Source organism: Ursus maritimus, unplaced genomic scaffold, assembly GCF_017311325.1.
Source record: "Ursus maritimus isolate PB19 unplaced genomic scaffold, ASM1731132v1 scaffold_36, whole genome shotgun sequence".
Lineage (NCBI taxonomy): Eukaryota > Metazoa > Chordata > Mammalia > Carnivora > Ursidae > Ursus > Ursus maritimus.
Window position 1 is genome coordinate 24,281,753 of NW_024426230.1, and position 25,597 is coordinate 24,307,349.

The window sequence follows — 25,597 nt, forward strand, 5'->3', positions numbered from 1 at the left end:
AGTTCTTCTGGTCATTATCTTTAGGAAGCAAAACTGACCTCAAACAACCACTGAGATAGCACATAATTCTTTCCTCAGTTTCTGCTGTTACATGTAACTGGAGTATGTCCTCTAATCAATGCAACATTTCATACAAGTCAATAGAGAAGTATTTTATGTAAAATTCAGTAAGACAAATTCATTAAAAAAGTAAAAATCTGAGTTGAATGTTAGGATTATGACAGACCTAGGACAGTACCACGTTACAGCGGTGTGCATTCACAGAGTGATGAGGCTATTCTTGACATTCAAGAGAACAGCCACTGCGACTGCAGACAGATAAAACTTAATGGAGTTTCCTGGGCATTCTTTTAAAAGTACTCCGACTCTACAGACTCCAGAATTACCTCAGAAAAGTTGGCTTTAGCTGAGTGTTCAATATATGAAAATCAGAAGAGAGTATGAATCCTAGACATTCACGGAGGGGGGAAAAGGACAAAAATATTTATGGACACGTATGTAAAGCAATATGTAAAAATTCCCACGATTCAAACACTGTCGACACAATGCTTCTGAAAAATGTTTTGTCAGATATGAATCAAGTAATGGAAACAAGGGAAGAGAATGTTGAAATGAAGGATCCCAGTTGGCAAGGGGGGGGGGGCAACACAAGTACTTATTGGCATGACCATATCAGGAAATAATGGGGGAAAATGGTCCCATTCTGAACAACCTGTAAGGCAGCGCAGAGAGCAAGTGGTCTAGCCGTGAAGAATAAACTAGCCATTGGCAGTCAGAAGTCATGAGCTCCTATAATTCCTCCAAACCTGGTAATATCATGATATGAGTTCCCAACACGCCCCTGGGGCACAATGGTTAGGGAGCCCTGCTCCAGAAGGTGCGCAAAGTCAAAGGAGGAGCCGTCCGAGAAGAAACCACTTACCACAGAGACCAACCCACAAAAGCAAGACATACGCACACTGGAGAAGTGACATATTTTTGAGTTCTAAGATTATTAGTTATCACTTTGTATCTTAGACTAATGATATAAAGATTCCACATTTAGCACGCTAATGATTATACAGTACCATAATCTAAAGACACTGAAAAGGAAGAAGTTTCCATCTGTGTTTGTAATCTCGCCTCTTGTATTTCTAGGCTTTGTACAAGCTTTACAGTGCAGCGGCGACCCACAGACATCTGTACCATCAAGCGTTCCCTGCGCCAAAGTCAGACGCTACTGAACAATCAGAAAAGAAGAAAATTTAATCCAAATTTTTAGAAGTACAGGTGCATGACCAGTTGTCAGTTAAATATTCAGTTTTATGTCTCCATGCAAACATTCGGAGTGCTTCTATCAGGACAGAGTAAAATATCAAGCTCCCCTGAAAACTGCAAAATGGGTTAGTTCTTTTACTTCGGTGTTTAATAAGCAGGTGTACGCATGGTTCTATCATTTTTGTTCACATGTACAGTTTCTTAATTTTGTCTTCAAATATGCTGTTATAATTTAAAGTGTTTGTCTATTTATGACAGTACATTGTGTTCTGCTTGAATTTACTAAATTCTACTACTGGGTTATAATTAAACCATGTAGTAATATTACTCCATGTTTGGACATGCTCATTTAATTTCTACAGAATTTTTAAGTTATTTCACACAGTCACCCATTTAAGCATAACAACTCAACAGGCTTGATTCAATCTATATCATCTTATATATACCATGAGCTTTTCAGTTGCTTTATCAAAAACTAAATACTGCTTCTTTTATATTATGATTTAATATAGAATATAAACTTCTTGATCAAAAATGCACAAAAAATCACTTTGTATATGTACTTAAGTTTCACTGCATTGTATATTTTTTCATTTGGTACACAAAGAAATGTATTATTCATAGGTTTATTCTTTTAACATGTGAACTATTATTAAAGTTTACTCTGGTTCCTAATATTAAAAACAAATGCTTACTGAATTGGAAATGTTTGAGAGGTACTGATGTAGAACGATAAAGGTTTATCTCTCTTTTTAAAATTAAAAATGCATTTTCTTCAGCGTTGACACCATTACAAATCTGAGTTTCCACTTTAAGAAATGTATGCTAATCCCCTTTTCGGTACCTTTCAGTTCTTTTAAACCAGTGATTCTATAATCTGGGAGTTCTAAAGTAGTAAATTTCTAACTTCCTTAGAAATGGCTTAGCCATGTTTAAATTAAACAGGAATACAAAGGAATGAGTGACAGGAAAGAATGATTAAGCTAGAAGACGATGTGAGGCTCATGAGACATATATATAAGCTTACATCTTAGAGAAGTCTGATTACATGCTCTGAAAAATAACTTTCCCAGCTGATAAAATTCTAGCTTATTTTCATTTTTCAATATCCCCTTCATTATATACTGCTTCCTTTGCTTTTGGACCTTCTGAATGGAAAATCAAATATTTATAGCACTATGTAAAAAAACACGGAATCAAACATGACACATTTCGTTTCCACAAAAATATATTTAATAAGCTTGTTATATAAAATCAAACATTTAACATTTTCAACATTTTATCAATTCAAACTCACTGATAACTAACTGGGAGTGCTCTGTATTTTGGAAGATTACCTAAACTAAAAATATATTTACATATTTACAACACATGTAAATGTAACTGAAGAGCTCCTTCAATTAATGTTGAAATTCACAGAATTCTAGAGATTTACAGGCTAACAGTGCCATAAATTTTTCTGTAATCAAATGTACTGCGCTAATTATGAGCAATGTCTTAACTATGGAAAGGAAAAAAATTGGGAGGGAAATGGTAGGTTTTAAAGTTCTGTGACAAATCCTTCGAAGATAAAAATATGTCAAATCAATTGAATGACCCGGATTTCTTCATGAATCCCCGACTGCTGGCGGCTCGAGCCAGTCTGCGGGGATAGCGGTGTGCTTCCTGCTGCTGGGAACCCTCCACTGTCTCACTAGAGCCCTGCTGCTAAACGTTTCAAGGGCCCTGGTCAAAAGGAAGGAAATGACAGCAACTTCTGAGTGCTGTGCACACCTTCCCATACAGGCTAAGACCTTATGCCTACATTTATTCCTAAAAAATTACAGGCCCTTTACCCTTTCATACCAAAAAAATATGTTCTCAACATGTTTTAAAAGGGTTATGTTTTGGGAGGGAACCCCATACATTATACACATTTATCACCATCCAGGTCCCAAGTCCCATTTTGTGTTTGGAACTGCGCAATGGTAATATTTAACCATCTGATTCCAGCTACTAGTCCACGTTAAAGCAGTACACATCTTTTTTTAAATACTGCATAGGTTTTCTGTGTTTTAAAGAAAGATACTGCTACTGTACGAGTTTACCAAGTGATCATTTCCTATTTAATATCTGGTTATAATGAGACATTTCTTGCTGCATTTGTCTCCACTGAGAATATTCAAAGCAGTTTCTAATATATAGCATTTAGAAGTGTTTGCTGTATCGGCTCTTAAAATGATAATCAATTTTTGCTCAATAAAAATATTTTTAATAACAAAATACATGTAAAATTAGAATTTTGTAATTTCCAAAAAGCTGCCTTTATTAACCAAAGTATTTGTTTGCAGTTTTTTTACCTGTGAAAATATTTTAAAGCCCTTACACAAAACTTAAATTTTATTTTTAAAAAATTAACTTAAAAATTCTTGCCATGTTGCTGGGCATACCACTGCTGTCTCTGCTTGCGGTTTTCCAACTCTGTGAGAAGAGCCTGTCTGTAGGCTTCATACATTTTAACAATCTGTTCCAGTTCTTTCATGAAAAGCAACTTTAGCATTCCCTGGTATGTATCCAGGTCAGCCAGCTGGAAGAGTTCCCACTTCAGAATGTGGTCATATCTGTTTTAAAACACAAGCCACGCATATGTTCACAACACATACATAAATATGTATTTACAGCAACAAACTGATCTAGTTTTATAAAGATCAACTTTATTATATCTAAACAAACCACAAGCTTTAATTAAAAATAACTGAGTTAACTTATTTAAATATACTATTTTTTTAAGGAGAGGAGAAAACTCCTGATATTACTTCAAGTTAAAAAATACCAATTTATTAATTATTCTATTAACATTAGACAACGATGAACACATTTCCAACGACTGTGTTCTGTAATTTCAGAAGAATACATATTCTGTGCTATTCATAAGTTCACCTAAAGTTTAGTTGTCAGGAACTTAAGAATGCTTTAGACCATATTATGCCCAAAGACAATACACAAAAATGGGCAAAGTCACTTGTGTTATTAGTGTGGACAGAACTTTCTGAGAAATGTTGTTCACTACTGCAAAATAGGAACTAAAAGAGGAACGAAGAGGAACCATCATTCGTGGGCTCCTTTCCTGAGGTTGAGTATACAACACTAAAACAACATCGGGGCGCCCGGGCGGTGCAGTCGTTGAGCGTCTGCCTTCGGCTCAGGGCGTGATCCCAGGGTCCTGGAATCGAGCCCCACATCGGGCTCCTCCGCTGGGAGCCCGCTTCTTCCTCTCCCACTCCCCCTGCTTGTGTTCCCTCTCTTGCTGGCTGTCTCTCTCTCTCTGTCAAATAAATAAATAAGCTTAAAACAAAACAAAATTGAGCAGAAAGGGAAGAATAATTTCTTCTCAAAATGAGAGTAAGTCGACTCTAGAAGTATGTAGAGCTTGTATTTCCATGTCTCCCAGGAGGCCTCTTAGTACTCCTTCAATGGTAAGCTGAGCGCATACTGACAGGGAAGTATGCAACAAAAAGCAGTAATTTACACTCTGGACTGAAAAACCTGAAGACATCACTCCTGTCCAATTTTCCCATCTTACAGATCAAAAAACTGAACCTAAAGAGGCTATAGATTTCTTGCAAAACTGTTTAGTGACCAAAAAATGAGAAAGGCAGAGTCATGGACCAAATTATTCAGAGTAATGGTCTTGAATGTTGAGATTAGACAAAGACCTTGAACTACAGCGGGCCATACGCCTGTATGATATTGAAGCTGCACTTCTCAAACCCTATTACAGAACAGATATAATCCGAAGCTTTGATTGTAAATTCTAGTACATTTATTTTTAATAGTCATTTATAATATTTCCTACCCAATGATTCTATGTTTGGTAATTCATTTAACACCTTATTCCAAATATATTTTTGAAGGTTTTTTAAAAAGGGAAACAGTAAACAAATAATGAGCAGTCAGGAGGAGCCACAGACTGTGCCTGGCACGCTGACTTGTACTCCCGTGTGGCTTGGGTCTGTCTAAGCAGGAGCACAATATGCAGAACCACAGATCAACATATCTTGTTGGATCCCAAATTTGCCCGCTTAATTACTTGAGTGCTGCAAATCTAATAGGTACACTTGGTAGAAAGCTTTATATTCTCTTCAGTGGGAAACTCTAACCTAACTTAGAGAGATACCATAAGAAATAATGAGCTTCCATGAAGTAACCGTTGTGTTTTCAGAGCCTCTAGTATTCATGTAGCTTAAGATCTTATTTGTTGGAAACAAATTCATAATCCCTAGCAAAAAACTTCATCCTCTAGATTCAAAATCCCATAGCTAACAGGCATTTCAGCAACGTCTACTGATTCAAGATGCTTAAATTTATGCCAGCTGAACTATAAGAACATTAAATCTCATTTATCATCTGTGTACTTTCTAGCAAGGAAAAAGGGAGAAGACTAAATTGGTAAATATCATAATTGTTTTCAGATATGAACATCATTCTGTATAAGCATTCGAGTTTAAAAAAAAAGGAAAGAGAAAAAAAGCTTCAAGCAATTTTCTGACTTCCCAATCACAGCATTTAGCATCAAAAACAGGATTAAGGGTAGAAGCAACAAAGTCAGAATAATTACAGAAAACCCTTTGGGGAGGAGAAAAGTCCTCTAGAAGAGCACCGATGAGAAAGTAGGCAAGGCTCCCACTTGCATTCCAAAATCTTGCCCCGTTTCTATGGGATTACTTCCCTTCTCATGTAATACTTCCCAATACGTTTATTTTCTTTTGTTTTTTAGGAAAAATATAAAATTCCCATTCTTTTCTTCTTAACTAGACAAATCACCTGATTCCCCAGGCTGCATTTTTAGTCACTTATGGTTTCAATATACAGGTAGGGATGCCCGGATGGCTCAGTTGCTTAAGTGTCGGCAGACTCTTGACTTGGACTCGGGTCACGATGAGGGTCCTGGGTTGAGCTCCTGCAATGGGCTCCCCATTCAGTGGGGAGTCTGCTTGTCTCCCTCTCCCTCTGCTCCTCCCACCACATGCTCACTTCCTCAAATAAATAAATCTTAAAAAAAATACATACAGGTGGGGCGCCTGGGTGGCTCAGCTGGTTAAGCACCTGCCTTCATGATCTCAGGGTCCTGGGACTGAGCACTGCCTGGCTCCCTGCTCAGCAGGGAGTCTGCTTCTCCCTCTCCCCTCCCCCCCCATGTGCTCATGTGCACACTCTAATAAATAAAATCTTTACACACACACACACATGTTCACACACAAGTAAATCATTCAGAAAATGGGCTGTAAACTACTTCAGTAGCCTATGCTTATTGTAACACACCAGCGTTATTTTTTATTCTACTTATAAATAACCCATATATGCAAACAGCAATTGCTATAATCCTGCCAAAAAATGCGTTCACACTCCAGCGGATGTTGTCTTTAAGGAGCCAAAAGTGCTGCTATTTCCAGCTCCAGGGATCACAGAGCAGCCTAAGTCCCTTCCCTGTGCCTGCCCCCGTAACAGTGTGCCCGTTCTTCCTTTCTACCTTCACCCAGAGCTAGCGCAGTGGTGACACTGAAGGACTGCCAGGCCACAGGAATAAAATACAATCCATGGCTGCAGTACTGTTGGGGACCGGTGTTGGGGTATGTATGAGGAATAACAGAAAGTAAATATGTTCCTGATGGTCTTCTCCTTTCTGTGCTAACCTTATCATTTATGCTGTAGTTCAGCCTCATTACCCTTGTACGATGCATCACAGGCTTTGTGAGCAGCTTCGGAAACTTTACTTAAATTCATAAATAAAAATTCAGAATATAATCTGAGTCAAGTTCGGAAGTATACTCAAAAATTGTTTTGGTGAGTTGCTGCTAGAGATAGAATTTTAAAATTTCAGGAAGTTAGAAGATTGGCAATTATTTAGCAAAAGGAAAAAACGTGCTAGTTATCTGACTAAAACCTGTCTTTTTATTAAATAAATGATTCTTCATTATCTACTTCATAGATAACAGCTCATACTTTTTTGACAACAATATCAACCATTTCCATCTTCTTAAGAGACAAAAATTTTGGACCAACTAAAAAGCAACAGGTTCCTAAACCTCTCATTTTAAGTTTTTAAGCAGTAAAGAAATACCTGCTCTCTTGTTTCAGTCTAGCTCATTCTGAGAGTCCTGACCTATTTGGAAAAAAAACTAAGTTGCTCATTTCCTAAAGTTTTAAAGCTAGCTCACAGAACCAGAGTTGAAAGGGCTATAATCTGTTTCTTTTCACAAGCAGCAAGGAATTCCATTTAAGTATGATCTTTTTCCCCAAAAAGGAAAGCTTTTTATGTTACTTCTCCCTAATGATGACTATAAAGTAGAAAGAATAACCCTCTTCAATCTTATCAACTCCCTGAAATAAGAAAATTTATTAGTAGGCATATATTCTTCCAGACTTAAGGAAAATATAAATACACATATTACATATGGCATAAGACCAGCGTATGAACAAAGGCTATACATATTGGTAGGTCAAGTGGTAACAAGAATGAAAGAAGAGAGGGAAAAGGGAAGAAAAGTTCATCCATCATCATTCCTTACTCCATTCCTATACTGTACGGATAGAATCAGATAAACAGACTGCAGTAAGTTAGCCCAGACGCCAAACCAAGCTAAGCGTTTATGGATAAATGTGTACATAATTTCAAATAAACTAAAATCAAACTTTTGAAAAGCATTGTTTATATTTTGCAAAGTAATATCTACAATTAAAATCTTTTTAAAAATTACATTGTCAAGGCTTAAATTTGACTTAGAGGGAAAAAAAGAACCAATGCTTTAGGACTAGAACCCTGGAACGTGGTTTTGTCTCCACATCAGATCATAGAGTAACAACTGTGAATTTGCAGACTGAGAAAAATGTTTATGTTGGCCAAAAATTAATAAATAATTCATAGTAAATGACCAATAACTTTATAAGAATGTTAATCTGGCCTAAATGAGCAGAATCATAATCAAATAATTATAAGACATATCCTTGAGGTAACCAACTAATCAAATTAAAAGCCCGAAAAGAAGCTAATAAAAACAATGGCTCTAAGCAGGAAAATAACTTCTAAAATCTCTAGGCTGGAGGCATACACGTATGCATGCATGAGACAGACAGACAGACACACACACGGTTGGTGAATACACAGTATGGTAAAGATGTAGATCAGAGTTGGTTTAACCCCTTGCAAATTTTATTTCAATGATCATCCTTTAAAATTATGGAAAAGAGTTATATTTCAAAAAAGTATAAATGTAAAGTTTTACATTCCTTTTATTTGAATATCAAAGAATTAATTTTTTCCCCAAATTCACTATCTAACATCTTAAACTATCTAAAACTCTTCTTTGGGCTATTTTATGCTGTTAATTTTGGTTTCTTGAAATACAAAAAAGAAATGAAGAGTAAGGCTACAAAACCCAGGAACTAAAAGTTAGCTTACAGAGTTGTTCAAAGTACATGCAATCATATATGAAATGCCTAGCAAAGTTTAACAAGAATTTAATAGCTGCTCAGTATATTTATTTAAATAAGTTATTAATGACAAAAGTTAAGAGCATGATCCTTGAAATTGGAGATAAAGGTTTGAAATCTACCACTCGATGGTTGTAGGATCTTAGCAGAGATAAAGCCTCCATTTTTTTAACCTGTCAAATGGGTTTTGGAAAGATTATGAGATAACATATGTAAAAGTTTAGCATCATAAGATGCACAAGAAGCCCTGGATGATCAATAACTATTTTCAAACACTCCCGTTCCTGGGATCACGGCACTGTGTATATATACCAGGGTTACTAACCCTGATCACACTGGGTACTGATCTGAGCATCTACTTCTGTTTCCCAGGAGAGAGCAGCTCTTTTTTTTTTTTTTTAAGATTTTAGTTATTTATTTGACAGAGAGACAGCCAGCGAGAGAGGGAACACAAGCAGGGGGAGGGGGAGAGGAAGAAGCAGGCTCCCAGCAGAGCAGGGAGCCCGATACAGGGCTGGATCTCAGGACCCTGGGATCACGCCCCGAGCCGAAGGCAGACGCTTAATGACTGAGCCACCCAAGCGTCCCGAGAGAAGCTCTTTGAGGCAGATTTCATTTTTTCATGATTGTATTTCAAGAATAGTGCCTACTATGGCACCCAATAAATATCCTCAATGAGCCTGGCAAATTCACAGGCATCTTTACAAACTAGGCCACATTTGTCCTTGCTCCACTCATATGATAAGAAGCCATATCAAGTGCTTATACAAGGCAGCCACCGTGCCATGTGCTTTAAAATGCATGGTCACTTATGCCCCACTGCTCTGTGGAGGGAAAAACACTTAGATCTAAGTTCAGCGACTTGCTCAAGGTCATTCAGTATGTAGGTGATGGAGCCAGAAATCAGACTGTTCCTTCCTGAGTGATCTTGACCTCTGCCCCCAGTCAGCATCATCACCATCGCCTTTCCTAAGCTCTCTTAATGTACAAGGTATTGTGATACACGTACTTTAGATGCACTATTTTTATTGAATTCTTAATAATCTTAAGAGTAGGCACTATTCCTATCCCCAATTTACAGAAGACAAAACTAAGTTAAGCACTCTGCAGGGGGTTACACAGCTCAAAAGTATCCGTGAAGTCAAATCATCTCATCCCAGAGCTTGCAGCCGCTCCTTGTATTATTTCCTCAACACCTGTGTCCTGCTCCTTCCTCCTTGTACCTAGGACTTCCCTGGGTCCTTACTTTCATCACACGGTGTGTTATCACTGATTTACAAGTTAATCTCCCCTAGAAGAACGTAAGCTTCTTTTTGTACCCCTAATATAACACAGGTCTGCATACAGAGAAAGTGAAGAATCAATAAATGTTTGCAGAACTTACATTTCTAGTCAATGATTTTCAAACTTTATAAGCTGTGGTAGCCCTTCCTCAAGTAAAATATTATTTAGAAGCCCAATATGATTAAGAAAAAACATAGTGCTGTGTGGGTTAAGCAGCCCAGAGACTCCATTCTGGCTCCATTCAGCCCTCAACAAAACATGCTGTAAACTCACTTACTTCACAGGGGCTCGAGCATAAACCTGAAGCCAGTCGGGAATTTCTGCAGTATGATACGGATTTGCAGGTACCAGAAGGGACTGATTTCTTTCGGTTTGCTGTGGCTGATATGTGACAGGAGGGGGCTGGTCATACCGAGGTACGCTAAGAAAAAAGAATCGACACTCATCAGGATAAAGGCTCTAAATCTAAACAAGAAATTGTAAAGAACAAATCATATTTAAACGTTTTTCAGTGTGCCTCTTGCCCAAACTGAATTCCTCCTAACCACCTAAAAAAACACAGAAGTCTGACTTTTTTTTTTTTTTTTTTAACCACACCATAAGGTGAAGTAAAATCCACCTTCTCTTGGAAACTAGTAACTAGCAGGTCATTAGTGACGGATATAAACCTAAGCTAGATCTTTACATATATTTTTTTAAGGATTTTATTTATTTGAGAGACAGAGAGCACACGTGGGAGGAAGGGCAGAGGGAGAGGGATAAGCAGACTCCCTGCTGAGTAGGGAGCCAAAGGGGGCGCAATCCCAGGACCCTGGGATCATGATCTGAGCAGAAGTCAGACGCTTAACCAACTGAGCCACACAGGCGCCCAAAATCTTTACATATTTTTAAGAAGTTTCTTCTGTCTGGTATTTATTCTTTTCAAGGAACTTGAAAGGAAGCTATAAAAAATTTGGAGCTAAATTATAACCTTTATACCGAGGCTTAAAACTAAAATAATAATTTTCAGTAATAACTAGTATTAGCTATAAATTCATATTGGAAAGGTTGACAGTTTCTCTCAAAATGAGAAGGGATACCTTCTTCCTCCTTTAGGCTGAAAAGGGGATTTAGAATATGTAGTACGGGGGCGCCTGGGTAGCGCAGTCGTTAAAGCATCTGCCTTCGGCTCAGGGCGTGATCCCGGCATACCGGGATCGAGGCCCACATCAGGCTCCTCCGCTATGAGCCTGCTTCTTCCTCTCCCACTCCCCCTGCTTGTGTTCCCCTCTCGCTGGCTGTCTCTATCTCTGTCAAATAAATAAATAAAATCTTTAAAAAAAGAAAGAATATGTAGTGCGGTGGGAATGAGAACCGTGCTTGAATTACTCACATCAACGCTTTTCTGCTTTTACCAACTTACGAGAGCATGTGGGAGCTACAGTTGATTAGAACCTATTTTAAATCACAGAGACTTAAAACAAAAAGAAAAAACAGACCGTGCTTTTATTTAGTTCTAATGGCTTAACTGGGACAGAGAGAGAACAGCAAGGTGGGGAGGCAGGTGTCACGTGGGAAAATGCTAAGGAAAACGCACTGGACCACTTAAAGCCTAAAGACTGACATTTGGGAGGCCAAAACAATCTATTCCAGGATAGGAGACAAAACTGGAAGAGCCTGCTCCAAACATCAGTATTTATGTGGGTATCATAAAAGGTCACTGCAATACTAAACTAGGATTAAAATAATTGTTAGATTGTGATTAACAATTTAAAGATCAATGTCCAAACGGCAGTGCAATTTTATATGTATCTCTTCTTTCGTAAGTAGGTACGAAGTAGGTACAAAGTGAAATATCCTTTGATAGCACAACTGGGGGTGGGGAAGAACTGAGGCTCTGAAGTCAGATATGCCTGAGGGTTTTAACCTCATTGGGCCACCTCACGAGTAATATGAATGTGGGCAAAACTGCTTCACTTCTCCAAGCTTCAGCCTTATATGTAAAACTGGAATAAATTCATAAAAAGGTGATTGTGTAAATGCACTAGTAAGTCAAGTGTTCTGTATAAGGATTAGCATAACAGAGACGATAAAAAATAGTTAATACTATCTATGCAAGCTTAAGTGCTTGCTGCTAAGAGAAGCAAATCGTGAAAATGCCTTATAAACTATGACAATTCTATAATAACGTAAGGTTACTCATGATAAATAGAAAAGTCCGCTCAATATACTCTCAAATCTGGTTGTCTGGACCGCAAAGTCTTCTGCCACCTGGTGATAGCAATCTGTAATCGTGCTTCGTTCTTTTTTTTTTTTTTCCTTTTTGCATTTTCCATCATTCTTCGTCAACAAACGTCTGGCTACACTCCCACTATGTGCCTGTGTGTTGGATGCTGGGACACAGTAGGGATAAGTGGGAACTCATCCTTGCCCTTGGTGGGAATCGTGATCAGGTAGGAGGGGACTCTAAATTACTCCCATGTCACAGGCCTGAAAATGGAGGCCAGGGAGGACAGCAGCTTGCCTGAAATGGTTTGGAGAGTAGGCAAAGGGGTCAGAGCCCAACACAGGCAGAGCAGTTGGTTTGGTTCTTCTGAAGTGATGACAATTTCAGTTGTTCAATAAACACTGACTGAGTGCCACTAGATGGAATCGCTGGGAAAAGAAACTCTTCCAAGTTGAATTAATAAATCCAAATATGTAAAATGACACAGTAATGAATAAAGCTTAGTCTTCTAGGTGATAGTATTAAAGTGTATTTTCATAACAATTTTAATGGTTCTAAAAAATGCCCAAGTCTGCCATAACCAAAGATCGTATTGTGCGAGGTGATACGAAGAACACCTACAAACATGCTGATGATATTCTAGCCATTTTAAGTTGTGGCTCAGAGGTAGTTATCAGGAATTCATTTGCAATTTCATGACTAAGCTAGTACTGGGGTTAGTACTGTGGGTACTAGGGTACCAGTGTGTGTGTATTTTACAGTCACACACAGCACATCGCCCTTTGGATTAATCACCTTCCCCAGCTCAGTTGCTACATAGGACAACTGGCTACAATATTCACAGGGCTAACAGTCTGGCCATAACGAGACCTACGGACAAGCCCAAAGGAACACTGGCTACATTTATTAAACAGATCTGGGATGTTTTGCACAGTTCCAATTTTCACTTTCTTGCCTGGCAACAGTAAGAAACAGAACACAAAAAGTAAGAATATGAATAAAACGGCAAGATGCTATAATTCAGAAGTATATTTTGACACATTAGGAGGGAGGTCTGTATTATTTATAGAAATTTAAATGGAAAGAGACTGATGTTTTAATTATTTATTTCAATTTCTGGATATCTACAATAAAAACATTCTGGCATATTAAAGCAGAGTCTGATCATATGAACACTGTGTTTTTTGAGGTTGTTTTACAAAGTTTTTTTTTTTACTTATTAAAATCATCACTAAATAGAACTCCAAAGAAAAATGTCATAAGCTTTCAAATATCAAACTTCAGATGCTTTTCTTTTTGATGAAAACAGGATCTCAAAATCTAACATTAGACAATCTCAAAACAAAAAGCTGAAAATAAAGTTGATACTGTACCTAGGAGCACAGGGGTGCCTATATTGAGCCTTCTTATTTGTGTGATCTACATAATAGGTTCCAAATTCTGATGATTCAACTCGCTCCCATCCTGGAGGAAGTCCTTCTCGCTCAAGAGGATGGCTCCAGTGAGTTGTATTTGTGTTGTGATCTATGTAATACTTTCTCCCTCTCATTGTCCAGTCCACAGACCAACCAGGAGGAAGAGGTAAATCTTCAGAACCATGGTTAGTTAAATTTCCTAAAGACGTAGCAGCAACTCTCCCAATACCTGAAGAGGAAGAGAGAAAAAGAAGAAACAGAACAATTATTCAAAGCCAAAAAATATGACATCTGAGAGTCACAAAATTAACTATCCTAAGTATACTCTTCTGTTAAAATTCATGATTTTCTAACTGTAAATAAGAATTTTCATAAAACTAGCCAGTATTAGAAGAAGAAGGAATAAGACTCCCTCTCTTTGAAATTACTTTTGGTTGATGCCTCTATCTATACTTTCCACCTTCTATAAAAATGAACTTAAGATGGATCATATATCTAAATGTAAAACATAAAAACTATAAACCTTTTAAAAGAAAAAGGAGGATAAATTTTCGTGACCTTTCATCAGGTAGAGTTCTTAACCATGATGCTGTAAGTGCAATCCATGAAACAAAAATACTGGTAAACTGGACTTCAGCATAATTAAAATAATTATAATTATAAAATAATTAAAAATGTTTGCTCTACTCTTTTAAAGAAAATCAAGCTATAGACTGGGAGAAAATATATACCAGTCACATATTAGACAAAGGGCTTTAATCTAGAATTCACAGAGAACTCTCAAAACACTAGGAAAACATTTTAAACGGGCAAAAGATTTGAAAAGGCACTTCAAAGAAGATATATAGAGGTACATGAGCAGATTAAAAAAATGCTCAAATCATATTAACCATAAGGGACATTACTAATTTAAAAAACCTTACAAATTAAAACCACAATGAGAGAACAATAGTCATCTATGAGAACAGCCAAAAAAGAAAAAAAAATCTTTCAACACACGTTGTGATGAGAATATGGAACAACTGAAACTCTCATACATTGCTGGTGGAAATGCAAAATACTTCAGCCACTCTGGAAAACACTTCAACAAGGTCTTACCAAGTTAAATATGTTTTCCATATGATGCAGCAATTTTATTCCCAAATACTTAACCTAGACAAATGAAAGTTCACATAAAAACCTGTATGGGGATGTTACAGTGTTGAAAATGGGAACAACCCACACGTCCTTCGAGAGAATGAGTAAACTAGTACAATCATACAGCGGAAGGTACTGTAAAAAGGAACTAATCATTGATACGTGCAACAACATGGATAAATCACAGAGGCATTACACTGAGTGAAAGGTGCCAGCCTCACATGGCTGTAAACTGTATGATTCCATTCATACGAAATTATTGCAAAGGCAAAACTACAAGGACAGAAAATTGTGGTTGCCAGGAAATAGGGGTGGGGTGAAAAGACTAAGCCACTGTCATAGACCAAAGACCACTCACTGCACAAAGGGGCAGCAGTGACATCATTTTCAGGGTGACTGACTGCGCTGGCATTATGTAGATCTATATATATATATATATCAAAATTCATAGATTTCTGTACCTTAAAAAAAACCTTAAGTTTACTATAAGTTATTGGGGGGGGGAGAATAACCTGGCTGCATCGTTTTATTTGCATGTAAGAAGAGTAATTGTGTTGACTAATCACCCCAAACTCCAAAATTCATTGAGTTTATGTCCACAGGTTAATAACACAGACTGAGCTCCATGAGTTTTCCTTGTTGCTATAAAGTGTACAGGGGCCCTCTCTGCATTATTTCTTACAACTGCATATGAACGTACAATTACCTTGACAGAAACTTCAATTAAAAAAAAGGGAAGAGGTATAACCTTTAGATACATGTAAGAACTGTCAAAAGCATCTCAGACAGAGCAAGAACAGTAAAGAAGTGGAGATAAGAACAGAGCACTGTGAAAAACTAGCTGGTGCAAAACACTACCCTGGTAATTTCTCCTTGACCCTCCACAATCCTCCTCCCTCTTCAGCAATCATAGGAGGTGATTTCAAATAACTGGCAACGGAAAACTCAATTTACTTAATATGTATAATAAGAACAGCACAACATCAATCTATAAGAAAAATTAGAGACTTTTGCCAAAAAAGTATAAATCTATTAAAAAGAACATTCAGAAAAATGTCCCAAAGCAGAGAAAAAAATGCAACTAAATTCTCCCACTAACTAAAAGAGAAAAAAGGAAGCAATCAATTCTCTACAAGAAGACCACAAAGAAAAACAAGAACCCAAAAGATAAGATGGTAAGGCAACAAAGATAAAAGCTGTGCTCAGTAAAGAAATAAAGATGAAGACAAAAACTGGAAGAACAAACATGTAGTGTTTGTTACCATGGAGAAACGTGGCAAATCTTAATCAAGTATGATCATTAATATCACCAATAATATGTCATATACGTATACGTGTATCTCCCTATATTTGACATGACGAGGATACTTCACCTCTGTGGTATTCTTTCCAAAAACCAAAAGCCCAATCTAATCATGAGAAAAACCTGAGATAAAATCTAAATTAAAGGACAGTTCAAAAAATATCTGACAAGTATTCCTCAAAACTATCAAGGTCATGAAAAACAAGAAAAGACTGGGCAACTGTCATAGACAAAGGACACTAAGGAGAAATGCCAACTGCATGAAATGTGGTACTCTGATTGGATCCTGGAACTGAAAACTGATATTAATGAAAGAACTGGTGAAATCCAAATAAAGCTTGGAGTTAATAAAAAATTTGAGTTCGCAGATACTAAAAATAAAAACTCACTGTTTACCTTTGGAGGCAGCTAGGGTGCAAATTCATTATTCTAAAAACTAGTAAATAAAGGGAAAGATTTAATATTTATGCTTTCTTATATGAATAGCAACCAATCTCATCAATGAGATAGTCCTTCATTATAGAATTCCAATTAATAGAGAAGAAATGACAGAATTTGTACATTCAAACAATATTAGGTACCAAACACCAGATTTAAACCATATTAAAACATGAAATTCATATTTAGAGGAAACACAAAGCCCACTCTGTAAAAACTCTTATTTTTCAAATTTAAACCTCAACAATTTGATAAGGGAGCCAAGATGTCCTCAAAGTTCCAAACAGGGTCATCAGCTTTACCGATACCGTGTAAAACCATGATTCCTAACCTTTTCATGACACACTTCACCTGTACTTTCTGAAAGTGCCATGCGCACTAATTTTTTTCAAACTATTTGAGATAATTTTATAAAACCTATTAAGAGAAGAATGTACAGTGCAAAAAGACTAAAACTCAGATTCAAAACAAAACATTCCCAGTTATGAAACAGGTCTAGAAGATGGAAAAAACAGCTGTATCAAGCTCTAACACATGAGACCTCTGCTCCGCGTTCAGCCAAAAAGTTGAAACTTCAATAGCCAAACATGTAAAATCTGTAAAAAGTATAAAAGAGCACATAACACTCTTATAAAAGGCATGAACACTAAGAATTATGAGTGTGTCCTCTGTCCCTGACCCTTTTCGAAATGTATTATCATATTCAAAACAGCTCTACAGGTAATAGTCTCACTACCAATTTACAGATGAGGAAACAAAGATTCAAGTAAGTTACTTCCAAAGCTATAGAATTGGTATACAAATGACAAATTTATTACTAAGAAAGTAATCAACAAACAAAAGATCAACTGTAATTCTTCAAAGAAAAGTATGACTGCCACTAATAAAAGAAAAAAACAAGCTACCAATTTTGAATTCAATCAGTGGAATAATAAGAACTTGTTTCTGAGATACAAGGAAGAAAATTAGTTTTCCATTATTTCAATTAGTCCCAGAAAAGAATGAGCGGCATTCATAATCCTCAAAATAACTTCCATTTGTAGGGATTAACTGCACAAACACCTTCCGTTTATATAAAATAATACATTCATAACTAAATACATTATTTCCCAAACACAAGGATAAAGGAGTATTTTGTCTTTCCACCAAGACTTTACTAGATATGTCTCCAAAGAATTTAATCTCACAACCAGGCAGATATCTGTGAAATCTGCCCTTACAGACAAAGCTCGAAAATTCTGGTTTACTAATTTTGTAGTGGCTACAGAGAATAAAATGGAATCTGGGACTCTAATAAAGGTCCCCAAGCTTCAGGGTCATAAATGCTGAACACCACAGCCCACGTTACAATTACGATGCTGATAAAGAGAGCTACCTTTTCTCATCTCCTGCAGTATAATTACAAATAAAGCTTATCCCTAAAGACTCTTAACCCCTTCTCAAAGACGATTCTGGGTTCACCATTTGTGCATTTCCTGGAGTTAACATTACTTCAGTGTTTTTTGGTAAAGGCTGACACTTTTCAGTTTGATTTTGGTAACTTGACTTCTTTGTCTTTAAAAATAAAAGTTTTAAAAGTCTGTTACTTAAAACTGTATAGAACTACATTATTTAAATGCATAACAAAGGGATTCATTCTGCCCTTAGTATTCCAACTGAAGACTTCCTGTTAGCAGCCAAATTCCTTCCTTTGGCACACAGAGTAGGTGCCTGCCCAGCACACTGGCCAAAATGTTAAAGGTCAGATTTCACAGCTAAACCTAGAACTTGACAGGCCCTGAAACCCCCTGAGACACTATACAACCTGCCAAATACAATAAAATAAAGTTAACCCTTAAGATAAGGCATTTCCTGACTACTGGCATAAGTCACTACCACACTACTCTTCCTTATCTTCTTAGGGTTTACTACCTTAGTAACAACAACCAAAATTTAACGGTCGTGAAAATAAATCCATAGCACATCTTTACCCTCCCACAAACTTACTTTCTCCTTTCCATTCACTCTAATTCCTTGAATTCTCTTCAGCATTAATCTTTAAAATATGGTAAGTTTCAAGTCTTTTCAAGATGAATTCAAGAAACTTCCAGCTATTGTTTCATATTCGGATTTTTTCCTTCAGGAAAAGACAGCTGTTAGGCTTTTCTGCTTGGTTAGTAATTGGTTATTAATCTTTCCCTGACACTTAACAGACTCCTTCAAAGAAGAACTCTTTTTTTCTAAAAGGTAAAACATTAAATCTTATTGCCCTGATATAAATGCTATTAAGTAAAATTTCTCAAGCATATTATCACTCTAATAAATGCAAATCTTTTTTTTAAATGACTCTTTAATTTGAAAAAGTATCCAATTAACTTCTATTTTATTTATCCCTAATTCATGATTGGAAAGTTATTTTGAAGTCTGTCATTAAACTTATAAAAACTATGTCACACTGCCACTAAGAAAGGATCCGTAGAAATTTAGTTCTTGCAGTATTTCCTCAATGATACTTTGTGAATCAGAATTTTAAAACAATGTTTTAACTTGGCATTATTAATTCTTCATACCTTCACTTAGGCAGAAAAGTGTTGTGAGTTATCAGTGATGTTTGCAATATAAATACACATGATAAAAGTGTGAAGAACAATCTGTATTTATGGTAAACAAAATGTTTTAAGCTTTTATTCCTGCTACCCCTCAGCCACCAAAACTGTCTTAAGACTCCAGACTTGAAATTCTGGATTCGTTCACTTAGTCAACCATTTATGCAGCCAAATTTCTATGCTAGTCCTATCTGAATCTTCCCTTTTCCTTATCTCTCATATCGCATCGATGGCCAAGTCCCATCAATGCAGATGTGTCCCACTTCTCCCCTTTCTAAATGTTTGCAGCTAAGTCAGGTCCTCATTAACATTTAAAATAATAACCTGCAAACACGCACCAAATGGAAGATTATGAAGTCAACGAAACTACCCATAAATAGTATATAACATTAAGAAACTCATTGGAGTAAAAAGCAAGGATATAAAACTGTACAGAGTATAATCACAACAATGTAAAAAAAAGAATGCCATAGAAAAAGATGAAGGAAATAACTGAAATACGACGAATCTTGGCCTGATGGGCACTTTCCCTTAACTTTTCTGCTTTTTGCAAATTTCCTACAGTAAGTAGCTATTACTCTAAAAAATTATTTTTAAAAACTTACTATTTTGCTTGGGTAACAAATCATTTCTGAGGTTTAAAACTACTTGATATTAGAAATAGTCAAAATAAACACCAAAGTATGCAAATGTCTAATTCTTTAACCTAGACGGTCCTTAAAAACAAAAAGGTACTGGGATGCCTGCTAGCTCAGTCGGAGGAGCATGGGACTCTTGGTCTCAGCATTGTGAACTCGCGCTGGGTTGAGATCACTTAAAAAAAAAAATCTTAAAAACAAAAAGATGTTCATCCATGCTCATTTCTATATGCCTAGAAAACCTCTCCTCTTTGATGTCCCAATGAGATTCCAATGTCAGCTTTCACAAAGTGCTTTTACCAACTATTCTCCATTATTCCTCAATTTTCAAAACTCCAGTGATTTACTTCTCCTAACCCATAATTAAGTCTCATTTTTTCCCTTAAAGGCAACACAGACTTGCCCTTTCCTCTCCAATACCACTGGTACCTGCAGTCATCTTCTTGGTAGCAATTTATCCTGAGTACAACTAGTTAACTTTAAACACAGCTTTCATAAAATGACTTGTCTTTGAAACCTGCAATGGCTTCTTTCTGACTCGTTTAAACCCTTCAGCTTGCTGTTGCCCACAAATCACCATTCTACTTCACATCTCCTTTTTCAAATTAGTAGAACTACATAGTTCCTTGGATTTACAGGTCCACTCTGTTTTCAGTGGGCTATCCCAAATTTTTCATCTAAAATTCCTTTCCTCTGCCCCATTAACCTAAAGTCCAAGCTCAAAGCACAGCTCAAGTCCTACCTCTTCCGTGAATCTTTCTTCAAGTATTCCAGCCTACCCTGATCTCTCTTCTGACTCCCTATAGCACTTACTGTCAGTCCCAGAGTTTAGCGACTGTTCTGCGATTACTGTGCATATATTGGTTTTGTTCCCCAAATAAGATACCAGAGAGCAGTTACCAAGAAGATCAGAGAAAATGCTAGACACATAAATGATTAATACTAAATGAATAAGGGCACCTGGGTGGCTCAGTCAGTTAAGCATCTGACTCTGGATTTCAGCTCAGGTCGTGATCTCAGGGTTGTGAGATCAAGCCCTGCATCGGGACACGATGTGCATGGAGCCTGCTTAAGATTTTCTCCCTCTGGCGGGGCGCCTGGGTGGCGCAGTCCTTAAGCGTCTGCCTTTGGCTCAGGGCGTGATCCCAGTATTCTGGGATTGAGCCCCACATCAGGCTTCTCTGCTAGGAGCCTGCATCTTCCTCTCCCACTCCCCCTGCTTGTGTTCCCTCTCTCGCTCTCTCTCTGTGTCAAACAAATAAATAAATAAATAAAATCTTAAAAAAAAAATCTTAAGCAGGCTCCCCACCCAGCATGGAGTCCGATGCCGCTGGATCTCATGAACCTGAGATCATGACCTGCGCCGAACTCAAGAGTCAAGACACTGTAACAGACTGAGCCACCCACGTGCTCCTCCACACTATTTTTAAGTTACCTTGTTTGAAGTTTCGAAGGTTAAAAAGTAAATGTCTCATGTATTTATTTTTATCCTGCCAAGATTTAAAGTCTTCAACTTACCAAGGAAAAAACAGATGAAAAAGTTTAATTTTCAGGTTGCTTCGGTTTATCTAGTGTAATACAATACTCTGGGAATGAAGTACAACTGTACATTTCTCCTATCTCTTCTGCTCCTTGTACAAGTATTCCCAAGTTAGCAAATATGGAAAACAGATTTTTAAAAATTACATGGCTAATATTTTTATTCCTTAAAGAACAACAAAAGGACAGACTTATCACACAACCATTTGACAGTAAGTCTTTTTGACCAACCTGGGAAATAATTATTGACCTAGGAAAACAGTAAGAAACACTGAGGCTGTAGCTGAGGAATGATGCAGTTGGCCAAGGTACGCTTTACCACACCCAATTCTTCCTATTCACCCTTCCTTTCTCAGGTTTAAGTCCAGGTTCTTTGAAACCCTAACTTTCCCATTCTACCAAACTTAAACCTAGATTCAATCCAACTGTAGACATTAAATTCTCTGGGTTTTCAAGGTTCATAATGCTAACAGTCTAGATAACCTTCGGGTAAGTACTAAATTTTTATAAAATGAGTTAATAAAATAAATAGACACAAAATTCTTTCACTCAGTATAGATTACTAATTATTTGCAAGCTGGCTTAACAAAACTGGCAAAATGGAAAAGTATTTTTCTGGGAGTTTCTGTTGGGTTCCCAAGAAAATCCAGAAAAGAGCATCTTTTTAATTGTTAATAAATCTAAACTAATGTAGGATTTGTAATTTTAAGTTACCTGAAGCATGTCTCCCCTGATTTTGTGGCATTCTTTGGAAGAGATCGTGGTTGTAGTCATAATATCTATAGTCTTCATGTGCACGATCTCCAAGTGGGCGCCTTCTCTGACCATCAAAATAATTATCTGAATAATAATATCGGGAACCAGAGTCTCCATTTTCAACAGCAAAATTAACTTCTGTTAAAAATGACTGGGAAGAGCCATACTCCCTAGGGACATCTGCTAGACTCCGGGCAAGATAAGAAGGTGCAGATAATCTGTTGCTTTCTCTTCTCATTATTTCATGAGGTGTTCTTTGAATTGGAGTTCTAAGGAAACTCTGGTTTCTTGAAACTATTCCATCTCCAGAAGCTGAAAAGGCATTAGGACTTGAGTCTGGCAGACAAATATCAGTTCGTCTTGGAATTGTTGGACCATGCCGAATAAATGAAGGCATGAGATCTACGATAAAATAAAACAAAGAGTAAAATGACCCCTTCAGTAAGTAATAATTACACTTTTCAAAAGTTGTTCATTTACTTCTATTACCCCCAATGCAAAATTTCAATGGACTTAAGCAAACACAATTTAAAATTCTGATTTAAGATAGTACTTGGGCATTTTAAAATTAAGGCTAATTTAATTAGTATTTTCCCACTCAAATGAATTTATAATTTGTATGAATGTGGTATGTGTAAATTCAGAATCAAATGTACTCTGCATACCACCATACATGATGAAATGTCAGTAAGCTTAATTATGGTTAATGAAATACTCATGAATAAATGTGTAAAAATAAGAAACAATCTAACAAATAGATACACAGTTACCAACATAATTTAAGATTATTGTTTTGATTTTACTTCATTTTCAAAATTCCCAAAAATCCTTTTACAAGCAAACACAATTTCAAAAATAAAACAGAATATAATGCTATTCTAGTAGAATAGAAGTGGATTCCTTTAAAAAGACTTTAAAATAATTAATCTGGTTTCCTTTCAGAATTACGTAATACTGGTACAGTAATCAAAAGCTGGAAAGTAAAAAATTTAGCTATGAAAATTAAAAAATAAAAAGATCTCATTTCAAAGAGGCACACAAATGTTCAATCAGCTCAAAAATGCCAAGTCTGAAACCATGGCTCCCGTTAAGAACAAGCAATTATAATTCAAAACAGAAGATAACAGTAGAACAATGGCCTTCAGGATACAGTACGTCTGAATACAGAACTTGAGTGGCTTAGACATGCCAGGTTACAAAGCAAATAACTTTGTCACATGAAAAAAAACTAGATTTGGAAACTTTTATTTATTTATTAAGTAAACAATATCAAACAGCACTGATAATAATAAGCTTCAGAAGCTAACTCTATAGAGAACTTAATATCCGAATAAACTTGCTTTAAAGTATGGCTAACATGGGGTGCTTGGGTGGCTCAGTCGGTTAAGTGTGGGACTCTTGGTTTTGGCTCAGGTCCTGATCTCATTCTCATGAGTCGTGACAGCAACCTCACCGGGCTCTGCGCTCACCAGGGAGTCTGCTTGAGATTCTCTTTCCCCCACTCTGCCCCAACTCGAGCTCCCTGGCCCGCCCTCTCTCACTCTCTCTCTCAAATAAATAAATCTTTAAAAAAAAAATAAAGTACGGCTAACATATTTCATGATTTCAAGTAATGTTAATAAACTTTACTTGCAGCAAACTGCAAGCTATCATAAATTTAGCTGAAAACCTAAGAGCATATGTAACTGAAAAATAAGCTGATAGAGAAAGGTTTAAAAATCAGTTTTCAGGGGCGCCTGGGTGGCTCAATCAGTTAAGCCTCCGACTCTTGATTTCAGCTCAAGTTGTGATCGCTGGGTGGTGAGATCGAGTCCCCTGTCCGTGCTCAGAGGAGTCTGCTGCTCTCCCTCTCCCTCAGCCCCCCCCCCCAGGCTCGCTCTCTCTCAAATAAATACATAAATAAGTCTTTAAAATTAAAAAAAAAAAAGAAAAGAAATCAATTTTCAGGGGTGCCTAAGCTGGCTCAGTGGGAAGAATGCTGCTCTTGATCTCAGAGTCCTCAGTCCGAGCCCCACACTGGATGTAGAGATTACTTAAATAAATAAGTAAAAATCAATTTTCTGGTTATTGATGTACCCATTGATCTATTTTGTTCTATAAGAAAGCATTGCAAATACAAGGATAAATCTTGAAGGCTGATGATGTGGTTATTATTTAAAATACATGCTCTCCACACCTTTCTGTGTGGTCCTGGGTAAATACCAGGAACCTCTACGAACAGCTTTCCCAATTACAGAATGATGTAATGCTTACGTCACAAGGTTAGTAGGAGCTTCCAAGAAGGGCACTAACACAAGGTGCCCACTATGAACATCAAAATACTAGTTCTTTACCTCACAAATGTTCTGAACACACAAGCAAGAATCAAAAATTCAAAAGATTCAGCTGAAAAAGCAGAATCAAATGCTTAAAGTGAAAAGTGTGGGGGGGAGGCAGAGAGAAACACAAACTATTAAAGTTAAAAACAAAAACAAAAACAAAAACTTTTTGGCAATTTCCCCCCAAAGTACGGTAGAAATGTTGCGTACTTCGCCTTTTGGAGTCGGGGAGGGAAGGTGGTATTTGAAGCAATTCTCACTTAAATACCCATACACACATGATTTTGGCTTCTCTAAGATCTAAGATTGATGCGGCTTTGGACAGCGGCTACAAGAGCGACGGTCAGCCGTCACCTCCGAACGTCTACAACCAGAAAAAGGGCGAAGGAATTCTACCCGAGTTCGCGCAACTCCCAGCACGGACGAGTGTCACCCGAAATGTCTGCAAACACAAGGCGTATCTCGAGATCCCTAGAAGAGGAAAAAGTGCGCCCCGGTCTAATCACTTCCATCCCTTAGCATCGGGGAATCCGCAATTTAAGTGTTTCCGAAAGAACCTCTTCTAGTCATCAAAACGAAACACACCGCCCTGGGGTGGGTGGGGACGAGAAAGTTTGTTATTTTTAGGGAGGCCCCCGGGGGGAGGACTCCTCTAATTTCTTACGCTTTATCGGCTTTCAAACCACGACCAGCACTTCAGGCACAATATCATTTTAGAACACAGTACTTCACAGAGACCCACAGTCACGAAAAGCGGCGGGGAGCCCGGGTGCCCCGCAGGCCCCCGCAGCCGCTCGGGCCAGGTGTGGGCGCGGGGGCCCCGCCGACACTCACTCCGCAGCAGAGGCGACGTCTCCTTCTTCACGTACTTCCCCTGCACCTCGGCGGGCTTGGACACTTCGTTTTTGGTTTTCTTTCGGGACAGCATCCTCGTCGACGAGGCCCCAGGCCGCGGCGAGCAGCCTCCTTAGGGCTCCGCGGAGGGCGCCGGCCGGCCCCGCCGCCACCTCCGCCGGCGCCGCCGCCTCCTTCCCTCCCGAGCCGCCGCCGCCGCCGCCTCTCCGCAGCCCAGGGTCGCCCGCAGGGACTGCCGCATGTTCGGGGCGCTAAGCGCGCCGGCCTCAGCTCAGTCGCTGGTCAGTTCCTTCCCGGAAATCCACTCGCTCCGCGATGCTGCCCGAGAACTCCGTGAGCGGACGCAGCAACGCCCGGCCAGGGCCATGGTCTGCAGAGGGCCCCCTGGTAACCGCC

At 37.9% G+C, this 25,597-nt stretch overlaps 2 protein-coding genes across 4 annotated transcripts in view; one reads left to right on the forward strand and one right to left on the reverse strand.

Annotated features, from left to right (window-relative positions):
• ATL1 (atlastin GTPase 1) overlaps nucleotides 1–2,386 on the forward strand; it is a 66,824-nt gene extending 64,438 nt beyond the window's left edge. For both annotated transcript variants that reach the window (XM_008693194.2, XM_008693202.2), the window contains one exon: nucleotides 1,138–2,386. In XM_008693194.2, coding sequence (XP_008691416.1) covers nucleotides 1,138–1,248 — 111 coding nt within the window. In that variant the 3' untranslated portion in view covers nucleotides 1,249–2,386. The remainder of the gene's footprint in view (nucleotides 1–1,137) is intronic.
• An 81-nt stretch (nucleotides 2,387–2,467) lies between these two features.
• SAV1 (salvador family WW domain containing protein 1) lies at nucleotides 2,468–25,597 on the reverse strand. 2 transcript variants are annotated; one of them, XM_040620895.1, is made up of 5 exons: nucleotides 25,181–25,597; nucleotides 21,987–22,430; nucleotides 13,591–13,861; nucleotides 10,289–10,432; nucleotides 2,468–3,857 (listed from the first exon to the last, which is right to left on the reverse strand). In XM_040620895.1, the coding sequence occupies exons 1-5, from the start codon at nucleotides 25,272–25,274 to the stop codon at nucleotides 3,656–3,658; spliced, it is 1,155 nt and encodes a 384-aa protein (XP_040476829.1). In that variant the 5' UTR covers nucleotides 25,275–25,597; the 3' UTR covers nucleotides 2,468–3,655. The 2 variants fall into 2 exon arrangements, with proteins under 2 accessions (XP_040476829.1, XP_008691433.1); XM_008693211.2 differs by lacking the exon at nucleotides 25,181–25,597 and adding an exon at nucleotides 24,743–25,035.

Coding starts and splice junctions, on each gene's coding strand:
- SAV1 (XM_040620895.1), bottom strand. CDS start 25,274: ATGCTGTCCCGAAAGAAAACCAAAAACGAAGTGTCCAAGCCCGCCGAG. Junction 13,862..21,986: donor TCAGGGGAGACATGCTTCAG/GTAACTTAAAAT, acceptor CTTCCTCTTCAG/GTATTGGGAGAGTTGCTGCT. Junction 3,858..10,288: donor TATGCTCGAGCCCCTGTGAA/GTAAGTGAGTTT, acceptor GTTTTAAAACAG/ATATGACCACATTCTGAAGT.